The sequence below is a fragment of the Ovis canadensis genome, chromosome 4 (assembly GCF_042477335.2).
Source record: "Ovis canadensis isolate MfBH-ARS-UI-01 breed Bighorn chromosome 4, ARS-UI_OviCan_v2, whole genome shotgun sequence".
NCBI lineage: Eukaryota > Metazoa > Chordata > Mammalia > Artiodactyla > Bovidae > Ovis > Ovis canadensis.
In genome coordinates this window covers 64,864,685-64,878,570 of record NC_091248.1, presented here as the reverse complement: position 1 = coordinate 64,878,570, position 13,886 = coordinate 64,864,685, and the positions used below count along the sequence as shown (strand labels likewise).

The 13,886-nt window shown below is 41.5% G+C and overlaps 1 protein-coding gene across 3 annotated transcripts in view; it reads right to left on the bottom strand.

Annotated features, from left to right (window-relative positions):
- Window positions 1-13,886, bottom strand: part of STARD3NL (STARD3 N-terminal like) — a 75,489-nt gene that overhangs the window by 35,724 nt on the left and 25,879 nt on the right. For all 3 annotated transcript variants that reach the window (XM_069587933.1, XM_069587932.1, XM_069587934.1), the window contains one exon: window positions 5,088-5,370. In XM_069587933.1, the coding sequence (XP_069444034.1) occupies window positions 5,088-5,312 (225 nt within the window). In that variant the 5' untranslated portion in view covers window positions 5,313-5,370. The remainder of the gene's footprint in view (window positions 1-5,087; window positions 5,371-13,886) is intronic.

The window sequence follows — 13,886 nt, the reverse complement described above, 5'->3', positions numbered from 1 at the left end:
AGTGTGGCGGAATAACTGTTGACTCCTTTGTGATGGGTGGTCATGGAAATCTTCCCTTGGTGACTGATTTTAAATGAATTAAATCAGTTGAAATGACTGATACTAGTATAGTAAGACAAAATCTACATCAAGATGAAGGAAATGAACCAATTCATATAGAAGAATGGGTCTAAGACAGAAGAGAGCTTTGTTCCATTCTGTGAATAGAAGTCTGGCTGATCTAGGTGGGCCAGGAACCAAGGGTGGGAAAGGAAATTGGGGTTGGCTTCTTGGGGGCTTTGGATTTTAAGTGCTCTGATAGGTCAGTGAAAAGTTTTAAACAGAAAATGTTATCTGATTTATATTTCTACTTATTCTACTTTTAAAAGTCACTCTGGCTTCTATCAGAATGGATTTGGGGAGGGCAAGAGTGGAATCCAGGACTTCCCTGGTGGCTCAAATGGTAAAGAATTTGCTTGCAAAGCAGGAGACCTGGGTTCGATCCCTGGGTTGGGAAGATCCCCTGGGTAAGGGAATAGCTATCCACTCCGGTATTCTTGACTGGAGAATCCTATGGACAGAGGAGCTTGGTGAGCTACAGTCCATGGGGTCACAAAGAGTTGGACATGACTAAGCCACTAACACACACACACACAAGCATGGAAGCAGGTAAACTGGTCAGGCTCAGACAGGGCACTGTAGTTTGGATGAGTTGCTTGGTCAAGGGTGAGTAATGGTAGAAATGGAAAGAAGAGGTTACATTGTGAGTGTGTTTTGCAGGCGGATTTGACAGGCCTTACTTTTAAGGATAGGAGGCATGAGAATGACAAAATAAACCAAGCAAATCAATCAAGGATGAGTCTTAACCATTGGCCTGAGCATCTGGGTATCATTTCCTGTTAAAGAACAAAGCGAAGGAAAGCAGGGATGTGTGTGTCACTGGGGAGCACATCACGGTAAGCATCCAAACAGATCCAGCAGGTAGGTCATGATGCGACGTGGAGTATGAGTCATTAACTTCTGGAAGATCTCAAAACTGTGTTTTCCAATCTGCTCTAGAATCTATCTCAGCTCACAACTACAGTAAGTCCAACACTTCTCTGTAGCTGTTTTAATATTTTCAATAGTCTGGAACCAACTTACCTAGGCAATTTTGTTTCCTATGGGAACCTTATTTCTAGACAGGCTAATATTTTCTCTGTGTCTGCCCCTGTCCCCTCCGCAAACCATACACACACACACACACACACACACACAAGCACACTCTTGCCTCAGTGCTTTTGTTCACCTCCTTCACCAAATTGTCTCTCCACTGGTCCCACCATCTGATCTTACATCATCCTTCTATCCCCAATTCCTTCTACCCACACACAATTCCTTCCATACACAATTCAGTTCATCTCCTCCACTCACTCCTCAGATAATTCCAATCCACTGAACTCTTCCAGTGAATTTCTGTTATCACTGGTGATCACAGTTTAACCACAGAACATAGTGACAGTGAAATAATAAAAATCAGAATCAGTAGGATAATAAACACCTGAAACGTAAGTGTAACAGTAATGAGAGAATAATAAGCAACTTGTTTATTTCTGTTTCTGGGTACAACTTACTTTTAGTGTGTGTGGCTGTCTGCGACCCTATGGACCCTATGGCCTGATAGGATCCTCTGTTCATGAAATTTTCCAGGCAAGAGTACTGGAGTGGATAGTCATTTACTACCACAGGGGCTCTTCCTGACTGGAGGATCAAAAACCCATGTCTCTTGCATCTCCTGCACTGGCAGGCAGATTCTTCACCACTGCACAACCCGGGAAGCCCTAAAATTTACTTTAGGGCTTTACATAATCTATAGGGCTTTACACAATCTATAGTTATACAGAGCTTCATAACTGCCAAGGGGCTGTGGTATATATCTTATTATTTGATCCTCACAAGAAGTCACAAGGAAGGCAAGACAGGTATCAGCTCAGTTACCTGACTGAGAAACCAAGGTTCCGAGAACTTAAATGGCTTGCCTGAGGCCACACAGCTGGTCATGATGGCTCCAAGGCAAACCAGAAGCATCCTGGCCCTTTCAAATACATCAGTTGGAAAATATAGTAAGACAGGCAATAAGCACTGATAATGGCCTTTCTTGATCTATAATCTTAACCCAGGTATCAAAAGCTGTGAAAGAAAAATGATTTCTCTTCTGCTGCCGTTTTGATCCCCATGCCTGTCAGTCTAAGAGTCTAGGGGAAAAGAGAAATAGAATCTTCAGGCACACCAAGTCAACGGTGAATTCTAGATCTAATTTGAGAAATCAGTCTACTCAGGCATGTACCAAAAGGTCTGACACAGAACCAGAACCATCCCTTCAACCAGACCCAAAGAAATCAGCCACCCCAAGGTCTTTGAGCAGGAAAATTAACCACGGTGCTCTTAGGCCGCTCCAGCTTGCCCAGGCCGTGTGTTCCAGGCTGGGTTGGTGCCAGTCAGCTCCCTGGAGCCAGGAGGAAAGTGGCCAACTTGGAAATTGTATGTGAAGGCAAAGTATTTTGGTTATTGCTATGATTGCTTAGAACATCTGGGCCCTCATATTCCTTTGAAGGCCTAAGTTCCCTTTATGCTGTTGCTTTCCTCTTCTAAAGATTAACACCAGGAGGCAATATAAGATACCTGTTATATCTCTTCAGCTAAACTTTAAATCTGTAGCTTTTTGTGAAGCCTGCAACACCTCAGTCAGAATCCTGTGTCTTGGCACTCAGTAAATGTATAAGCATGTAAAAATAACAAGGGACCTGAGTGATTAGAGAGGTTTACAGAAACAGACAACAAAAGAAAAGGGATGGTCAGGACTGACGATTCTAAACAAATAGAACTAGAAAATTAAATGTGCCTTTAGAGGAAAAAAATAGCCTCTCTAAGAAAGTCAAGATATACTATCTTAAAGATCATATACTCTTTTTTGATCTTTTTACAAATCGGGAAACTGGCAGTCAGAGGAAAAGTGAGGATAAAAACACATTTCTCAATTGCTAGGCCTGGTGATTTTTCATTTATAACAAGTTGCATGCAGATGGAAACTGGTCCCTTATGATGAATGAAACAGGGAGCATTCCACTTACTTCACTTCCATTCTAATTTCCTCAAAGCAGTAAGGAAGGAAGGAAGGAAGGAAGGAAGGGAGAAGTGTAACCCCATGACCCACCACAGCCCCAAACCACAGCTTCTCTTACTTAAAACGCACTCAGTATGATCATATCAGTGGCAAACCAACAAACGCCTTGATTTTGTGCTATCACTATAATAATGTTAAGTGTGCTTCCTTAAAACTGTTAAGCTTTCCTATTAAAAGGTGTATTTCTTTTTCATCTCTCATTCCACAGCTGATTGTTTTGAAAATATATCAAATGAAATATGTTCTTTGATGCAACACATAGTAAAAAGAGACACTTGAAATTACTGTTGTATCGCCGGCTTCTCTGGCTTTAAATAATAATAGGGCACACCCACAGAGTTAGATTAAAAGAAGGACAATCTGTGAACAGAAACCTAACAGCAGATTCATATTGCACATGACCTTGATTCTAGAGCCAATCTTCTCTTCTTAAAAAAAAAAAGCTTTTTATTTTCTAATATAAGTATATATCTGTTTTCAAAAAGAGCTTTATTCCTCTATTAGAATTTATGATGAAATTAAATGACTCCAATGATGCTAATCATTAAGAGTCTAAAATCTAAAACAGAAATTCTTGGTATGAATCAGAATGCTAATCGCTTTAGATTTAGACACTCACTCTATTATGAGGCAAAATTAAAAATAATTTTTTAACAGGAATCTCAGCATCCTTTCATATTTTCTATATTTTAATAAATTTCTTGTAAAGCACCTAGCACCATGCCTGCAAAGAGCAACCTCTTAATAATAAACAATGGCTAATAACTATTGCTACCCAGGCTTTAGCAAATATTTCTTTGAAATAAATGAATTGCTGAAAGTAAAGGAAACAGACAATTTTTGCCTGAGAGGAAAGCATTCTGAAAGAGTTCCCTCCTGTGCTTATAAGAAATATAAACAAAGGCACGGTTTTCAAGAAAACAGATATATTGGGTAAATAAAATATATTACTAAAGTGAGTATCACCTGTTTATATTTACTTTTATGAAGTATAACAACTAGAGAACTTAAAATTACATACAAGGCTTGCATTGTATTTCACTAGGACATTGGAAAAGACCCTGATGCTGGTTAAGATTGAGGGCAAGAGGAGAAGGGGGCGACAGAGGATGAGATGGTTGGATGGCATCACCCACAGTGCACGTGAGTCTGAACAAACTCAAGGAGATAGTGAGAGACAGGGAAGCCTGGTGTGCTACAGTTCACGGGGTCACAAAGAGTCAGACACGACTGAGCGCATGAACAAGGACAGTACTGGTCTAGACAATTATTTGGCAATATAACCACAGAAAGCTGACAAAACAAACCTCCACATGTCTCTAGGATTTCTTCTGGATAAAATATGAATAAATAGTCTCTTTGAAAAAAGATTAAAAAATAAGCGCATGCAAAAATCTTAAATGTAGGAACTACAAAGTAGATGTAACATTAAAACATATTCTAGAAGCATGCTACACTTTTTTGAAGCAAGGACCAGCACTTTTTTTTTTTCTTTAGAAGGCCAGGGGATAAAAAATTTTCCCATTGTGGCCAAATGGACTTTGTCGAAACTACTCAACTCAACCACTCAGTACGAAAGTCAGCCACAGACAATATGTAAACAGATGGGCAGGGCTATGTTGCAATAAAACTTTATTTATAAAACCAGGCCACCTGAATTCGGTTCTCAGACTGCAGTTTGCCAACTCCTGTTATAAAATAAAACGCCATGAATTCAACTTTCATAACAACAAAATACACTTTAAACTAACTAGGTTTGTTTTAAACAATAACAGTAAAAAACAAGGAAAGTTCAAATCAACTGGAGAAGATCAAGAATGCCTCATTTCAAAGAAAGACGGAATTCATGAAAGTGAGACAGAAATGATGAGAAAAGTAAGAAACAACTTTGTCTCTGGAAACAATTCATATAATGTCACAGAAAACAAAAACAAAACCCACTTACATTTAACTCTATTATCCACAGTAATGTTACAAATAAGAGGTCAAAGGTGACAAACAAACAGAAAGTCCTCCTGACATCAGATATGCCCTTCTTCTCCCTTCCTTCATAGGACTCGATCCTGGCCATGAGCTGCGTAGGGTTGATGGAGTGGACGTCGCGCACAGAAGCGTGTGAGCTCTGACTCCCCGTGAGAGTATTCTCCATGTCTTCTGGCAGGGAGTTCATCCTGCAGGAGGGTTAAAGGAGCCTCTCTCCAACTTCACCATCCCTCGAGGGAAGAGATCTTTGGGGAACAGAAGAGAGACACCACGTTAAATCAGAGCCCACCTGATACTGCAGTGTGACCCCCATCCCTGTGCAACAGTCCATCTCTCTGAGCATCAGGGTGTCTGAACTGTCATGCATTTCTTTCCTGATGAAGACACAGAAAGTGAAATGAGAAGCAATTCTTGATGTTATCCATCGATACTACTCCAAAAAAAACTGTTATGGAAAAGACTGTCAATAAAGAAGAAAACCAATTTACAGTAAACGGTAAAGACAGGTTGTTAACCACAACAAAAATGTGTGCCTGGAACCTGGAGAATGCCTCTGGGTGAACAAGCCAAGGCAGCTCCCTTGCTGCACTAGGCAGAAAACTGCTACAATTCTGTCAGTGTCACTCCCTGTGGACCAGGAAACATTTACCGAACAGCTTCACTGAGAGCGTGTAACAAAAACACGTAAATCAGCTATGAAAAAATGTACTTCCTATAGAGGAACTGCTTTCCACCACAGGTATCTAATAAACCAAATTTGCATTTCTGTTACCTGTTAATAAGTACGTTTCCATATCTCTCCTTAGAAAAGAACTATGCCCACCCTAAGAAGTTTACCATATGCAAACACCCCACTGATAACTGCGAGACACAGGATCCCTCCCCTCAAGGCCAGCATGTGCTTCTAAACTAAGTAAAAGATTGGAAATCTGAATGATCTGATCTCCCCAAGGATGGGGCAAAGTCAGCAAATAGGGAGTATTACGGTGGATGGTATTTTTCTTTGCTAACTATTCTGGTTTCCTTTCCTACATTAGCTCTCCCTGAGGGAGGATTATACACCCCCGGTTCTGCTGAACCTGGTGCCTTCCTTTGGCCAGTGTAATGTGTGTCACTTACGTCCAGAGCTTAACCAGCACAAGGCTACCATGCTCTCCTTTCTGCCACAATGGGGTGAGTGGCAAAGTCCAGAGAAAGAACACTTTTCAGGTGGGCAAAATACCACTTCAAAACATTGCCGGAATTTCCCTAAAGTCTCTCTATCTTTACGCCTGGCTTTTCATTTCTCTCCTTCCCCACACTCATTTCTCTCCATCCCCACACTCAGGAACAAAAGTGCTTCCCACATGTTCATACAGTGTAGTGATTTAATGACATAACACTTTTGAAAGCAATTTGGTTATATGACCTATGATACTTTAAAATATTTGTATTTCTTGATCCTGTAACCCTACTTCTGGTAATCTAAAGGAACTTAACTGTAGACCTTCAAGGCAAAAGTTGATCTGTGTCATTAGAGGCTGGGTCAGTGATTACTCCCAAGCAAAAGGAAGGAAAAAGTGACTAGCGGGCACAATCGCGGTCTTGGCCTGAGTCGTGCTAATAGGGCTGTACTGGTTTTTTAAATAATTTATTGTCATATCAATGGCTCAAATCCACTAAACTGTACAGAAAATCTAAAGAAGTCACAAATCAAACAGAGGACTGTTTTTTGGAAGAAAACCATTTGCAAGGTAATTAGATCATTTTCTTAGTCTTACTCATTCTCCTTTCCCCTCATCAATGAAAAAGGACAGCAAACACCAATAGCCGAGAAATCTGAAGCTATTTCCAACTGAAAACTGACATCATGCAGCGTTGTACACCTGACTTGGGAAATGAGAATCATTACCTTATTTTTCATACGTGTGTTTATATAACTGCTAATTAGCTAGAATGTTTAGATGCTATTTGCAATGGCTTTAATAGTAAAGTTACCCATGGCACAGACTGCTCTGAGAAGCTTGACTCTTATCAGATGGACCTCTGTTTGGGACAGACTGAAATTTTAAAAGGGAGTGAAAGCTTCCTTTTAATGAGTAAAGTGGAAGATACTTCTAAAGCCTCTTTTCTGCTCTACAACTGCAGGACTTCACCTTAACCATGTCCTTCAGAAAGATTCGGTTCAAGTGTCAATTCCTTCAGGAAGACTTCCTGGAAATACTCCCCACATTCCTATCTCCTTTTCTGCTCTACGACTACAGGACTTCACCTTAACCATGTCCTTCAGAACTACTCAGTTCAAGTGTCAATTCCTTCAGGAAGACGTCCCTGAAATACTCCCCACATTCCTATCCCCAGGCAAGGCCAAGTACATCTCTTCCAAGCTCCCACAAGCTTCTGGATATGCCACTTAAGATAAAAGTTGGCTTAAAGCTCAACATTCAGAAAACGAAGATCATGGCATCCGGTCCCATCACTTCATGGCAAATAGATGGGGAAACAGTGGAAACGGTGTCAGACTTTATTTTTTTGGGCTCCAGAATCACTGCAGATGGTGATTGCAGCCATGAAATTAAAAGACGCCTACTCCTTGGAAGAAGAGTTATGAGAAACCTAGATAGTATATTCAAAAGCAGAGACATTACTTTGCCGACAAAGGTCCGTCTAGTTAAGGCTATGGTATTTCCTGTGGTCATGTATGGATGTGAGAGTTGGACTGCGAAGAAGGCTGAGCACCGAAGAATTGATGCTTTTGAACTGTGGTGTTGGAGAAGACTCTTGAGAGTCCCTTGGACTGCAAGGAGATCCAACCAGTCCATTCTGAAGGAGATCAGCCCTGGGATTTCTTTGGAAGGAATGATGCTAAAGCTGAAACTCCAGTACTTTGGCCACCTCATGCAAAGAGTTGACTCATTGGAAAAGACTCTGATGCTGGGAGGGATTGGGGGTAGGAGGAGAAGGGGACGACAAAGGATGAGATGGCTGGATGGCATCACTGACTTGATGGACGTGAGTCTGAGTGAACTCCAGGAGTTGGTGATGGACAGGGAGGCCTGGTGTGCTGCGATTCATGGGGTTGCAAAGAGTCGGACACGAGTGAGTGACTGAACTGAACTGAACTAACTCGCCCATCTCTCCTACTAGCTGAAGTGTTCCTTAAAGCCCTCCAATTTGATTTGCACACCCTTGTGTCCTTAGGGACCACCTCAGCACATATGCAGCAGAAACAAAACAGATATTGACTAGATAAATCCTGCCTAGCATCTAGCCCACACAATAATGCAGAGTAGGCTCTCGGAAACCTCTATTTCTCATTTTTGAGGAAGAGTTTGGATATTTTCCCAGATATAATGCAGAAAGTATTAAACACCCAGTTCTTGTACTGAGTCCTCTCTGGAGTTGGCTTGAGGAAAGCTATGCCTCTCTAAAGAGGTGTTAAGTACTGATCAGCTGTACATATGGGGGCCTGAATCTACAAAGCAGGGTTTATTCCAATGATGGAAGGAGCATGGGAAACGGGGCAAGTGAGGAAGAGTTGAGTGGAGGGTTATATAATAAAGAAAAACATCATCTTATTTTTCTCTAGAATTTGTGTGAGGAGATGAGAATCCTCTTTTGTTGTTCTGGTTTTTGAAAAGGAGATTCATATCTTAATTGTTTTATCTGGATAGGTAAGGCTCCTCCTCTGTGTTGGCTATTTTGACAGTCAAGCTGTGTTCACAAACCACTCCCAAATTCTGAGGCTTAAAACAATCTACAATTTATTCCCAGGTTCATGGGTCTAGTTCAGTTCAGCTGATCTAGTCTGAGCCAGCTGGCGATTCTGCTTCAGGCGATGTGTCAAAGAGCTTGGCTTCAAACTGTGTGTTGGGTCTAAGTCTGTCTTAGACTGTCCTGTCTTTCCCCTTGGTCCAAGATGACCTGGGGCATGTTCTCTTCATGGCAAATGGCAAGAGCACAGGAGACAAGCTCAACCATCTAAGCACAGTGGAATCTCGGTACACATTATGTTTGCTCATATTGTATTGGTTAAAGCCCAAAGGGCATGAAGCTGAGATGTATACACTCCATCCAAAGAGGAGAAGAAGGTTAAGTGAGTATTTGCTGACAAATATTCCAATCTATCACAGCTGTCAATGTTCTAAACTAGGAGTCAACAAACTGTAGCCTGTAGGTCAAATGCGGCAGGCTACTTGTTTCTGAATGCAGAGGTTTTATTAGAATACCACCACACCCATTCCTGTGGTTGGTATCAATTGCTATGGATACTTTCACAGGAAGAGAGCGGAAGGGAATAGTCACAACCGAGATTATATGGTTCACAAAGCCTAAAATACTTCATTATTTGTAATTTTCTAAAAAGCAGGACTGCTGCTTCCATCACCTTCTCAGAGAGGAGCTAGCTGAAATTTAGAGTTACTGTGTTGTAATCAGCAAAAAGTAGGCTAATTGATGAATATTAGTTTTTCCAATGCATGCTCTGATTCTTCAATGAGGAAAAACTTATAATTCCTTCTCCTCTTTATTTTTCCACAGGTGGCCCTCATGACACAGCACAGCTCAGGCACAGGTGGTCGTATCTCATGCTGGCTTACCTGAGGGCCACTTTAGCAGTACTTTTAGCCCAATACACGGGTCTCTGCCTTATTCTATTCCCTTAATCCCACACCACTAGAGCTGGAGAAAAACGCTGTCCCATCTATAATGGTGGCTTCCTAAACGATAATACCCTTCACACCTGGAGAAAAACAAAAACCCGAGATCCTTTTGCTTCCAGAAACAAGAGCTTACATCTTCGAGCGGCTGTATCTTTGAGGTGTCTCCAGGCTGGCTGTAAAGCTGGTTGGCCAAAACTTCAGCTCCATCTGCTTCGACTCAGAATTGATATACTACCCAGATGGTAAACAGCAGCTGCTCTGGGGCAGTAGCCACCACAGCAAGCATTTTACACATGTCCAACAGTCTCCTGGGAGAAGAGGAAAGGGCCTCTGGGCACCTACTGAAGTGAAGAAGTGAAGTGAAGTCTCTTAGTCGTGTCCGACTCTTTGCGACCCCATGGACTATAGCAGGCTCCTCTGTCCATGGGATTTTCCAGGCAATAGTACTGGAGTGGATTGCCATTTCCTTCTCCAGGAAATCCTACTGGTGGCAGTCAAATCAAATCTCTCAACCCAGGCTCCCAGCCTTCTTCTCTGAATTACTTCCGGCCACAGCAAGACACCGTATGTTCTACCCCGAGAGAGAATGTGAGAATAACAGACACTAAAAACACTTAACTCAGCAAGACCTTAGTCATCAACTTATCCAGAGGCCTGGGGAGCAGATTTGGCTTACAGAAATGTTTTGCTTGGTCTTGTACAGGAATTCTAAAGATTTTGAACTAATTGCTAACATTTTAAATAATGATCTTTCAAGTAAAATTCCAGATGTCTAGCTTCTCTGGAAAAGTTAAAAGACACAGAATGCCAGGCCTGCATTCCCTTACCATGAGAACAAAGCCAAGAAACTGCTGAGCTCTTCAGATGGAGCCCACACTCTCCACTTGGCCTCAGCCTCGACCTTGCCTGGGGGCATCCAAGTCCACCACTCTGATCTACTCCCCCTCCCTTGCTTGACAGGCAGAGAGTCCTACAACTGAAGATTGTGTCTCAAGGTGCTATTTCACAGCTTTCCTCATGCTTGTTATTGAAATTATTCTTGCCTAGAAAGGTTTGCTTACAGATGGAGAAAACAAAAAAAGTAGCAGCTGAGGCCTACGTGGATTGAGGATTCACCCATCCAAAAAATATTTCAAGACATATTTGAGGATTAAGACTTGGGTCTTCCACTTCCTCCCTCTCTGTTGGATTCCTGGAAGGAAACAGGAGGAGCATAAGAAGGTGTTCAAACGGCCCTTGGGATACAGTGACTGGGCTTGTCCCTAAAGACCAGAGCTGCCTCAGGGGTGCCCACTCTGTCCCAGGACTGGGTTTCTCAGGGGGGCAGGAAGCACCTTGAGTTGGCTCTCCTCTTGCAAGGCCCAGCACCTGTTATGAGACCTGGTACATGATGATTTTTTTAAAGTCCTGTTTAGAGCTGACAGTTTCCAAAATGAAAACAGCTAGAAGTGGAGAACGGGAATAACATGGGAGTAACCTGACATTTACAAGCATAATGTGCCAGTATGAGAAAAAGGCATGATAGCTAAAAAAACACAGATGCTTTCAGAGTAAGCATGCACAGAGAAGACAGTGCTGTAGAAAGGAAGCTAATCCAGAGTATCAGAAAAACATAATAGACAACCTTCCTATTCTAAAGGTATCACTGTGAGAGGAGGAAAAGTTCTGCATGCCTAAGAAGACCTGGGGATTCTACATGTCAGAATTCAACTAACTATTCAAACTTTCAAAAAATAAAAACTTCTATTTAGTATCTGTTTAGATGAGCTGCTTATATTTTTAGAATATCTCAAAGTTGCTTTGCAGTAAAGATATTCTAAGCAGCAGCAACAACAAATGATTTATTGTCCTGGGCTTCCTGATTCTAATGCTCTAGTGTGTCCACCCTACCTTGGAAGGTAAAGAAAGACCTGGTAGAACTCTGATGACAGTGGCTTTAGTAGAAAGTCTGGCAGTGGCCCAGGTTAGGAAGCTAATGAATTTGTGTTACACTCCAGCTTCCTGGGCTAGAGGATTATCACAATGAAGAACTACAGGAAGTTTAACAAAATCAAGATCAAACAAACCTGTTTTTGGCAAATGTCCACTACCATTATGCTCACATTTCAAAACAGCCCTGGCTTACTTTATGTCTTATATAGTCCAAGTTAAATACAATGTCCAGAAAAGCAGTTCTAAAATCTAGACAATAGGATTGAAATTTAAAACACCTTCACATCACTTCCAAATTAGCAGCTGTAGCAATAGGAAATTACTATATAGAGAAGTCTGGAAAATAAAGTTATTTTTAAGTTAATAAGTAAAGAAAAAAATTTAAGCATCTAAATAAAATCACTCACCAACTGTTCGATATAAATTTTAAAATCTTTCCTGAATCAAGGAGTCAAATTTTTCCAGCAGATTCCTATTAATTTTCCAACTGAAAATGAGTGAAATACTTAGAAGAAGAAGAAAAAAATCTATGTGTATGTATAAAACTCTACTGGGCATTTTATAGATTTGCCTATATCACCAGGACTATAACAGGAAATTAAGATAATACTGTCCTCTGAAAGTTAAACCATAAAATCAACACACAGTGAATCAGAGTAGATGTACTCCATCCTTAAAGACACAAAATGGCTCACAGGCCAAGAAACAAGAGCAAGGTGACTGGACATATGTTCAAAGGTGGGAACATGCCCACCAGAAAGAGGGGTGGTCAGTCTGCAAAACACAGGGAAAACAGGGTCATGAAAAAATGGCAGCTGTGCCCAGCCTGGCACTGTTCAAATAGGGGCACCTTGTCTATTGGATTTTAAGTCTTCAACACACTGGCTAGATGATTCCTACGATTACTATGATGACATCAGGGCATCATCAGTGTCTTTTCATTACTGAACAATTTAATAATTCCCGACATGCCTCCTACAACCTGTCATAATTCTGTGCTTCTTATTAAGATGCAACAGGGAAACAGCACACCAGTTAGTCTGAGATTAAACAGCCTACACGGCAGCTACATTGTTAACTGCAGATTCTGAGATGTGAGTTTACCTGTGTGAGGAAGTGCCCCTTCTCATAGGGCTCCGGACACAGAGGCTGACAAAATCAAGTTTTTCAGTAAACAAGAAAGATGGCTGGACTCAAAGCCAACAAAGTCATGAATGTGATACCACTGAAAAGCTTTTTTGGGGAGGTGAATGTTGAGATGTCTCCTGATGACCCTCAGTGGTATTATCATGCAAAATTGCTCTAGTGGCTCCTAGAGATATCACCCAGAGACCATCTTAGTGATGGTTAGCCACCATAACAATTAGCATATCCTATATACAGTATGCAAGTGGGAATACTGCAAAAGAGAATTATAGAAAGGTTGTATCATCACACCAGTATTCTTCTAATATCTCTTCATAAGCTTACATGTGATAATCATTTTTCTTAAGTAGACTTATTAACTGAATGACAGTTACCAAGCTCAACCCAAAGCTGTAAGAACTGAACTTGACTATGTGATGGTGATACAATATTTGCTTATTCTCAATCTGACTTGCAAGCATTTAGGTATGATTACAAATTCATACTCAATAAAAAGCCAGGGAAGGTACAGAGTTCAGTTAGAGATTTTTAATAAGTACACAAAAACTTAAAAGCTCAAGATGCATAAAGTTCTGAAGATACTCTGAAGTTACATACTCTTAACCTAAGCAACTGGAGAAGGCAATGGCACCCCACTCCAGTACTCTTGCCTGAAAAATCCCATGGACGGAGGAGCCTGGTAGGCTTACAGTCCATGGGGTTGCACAGAGTTGGACACGACTGAGCGACTTCACTTTCACTTTTCACTTTCATGCACTGGAGAAGGAAATGGCAACCCACTCCAGTGTTCTTGCCTGGAGAATCCTAGGGACTGCAGAGCCTGGTGGGCTGCCATCTATGGGGTCACACACAGTCGGACACGACTGAAGTGACTTAGCAGCAGCAACCTAAGCAACTATAGCTACAATCTGGTAGTAGTCTAATATATCTGAAGGGCTTCCCAGATGGTGCCAGTGGTAAAGTATCTACCTGCCAATGCAGGAGACACGGGTTTGATCCTTGGGTCAGGAAGATCCCCTGGAGGAGGGCATGGCAACCTACTC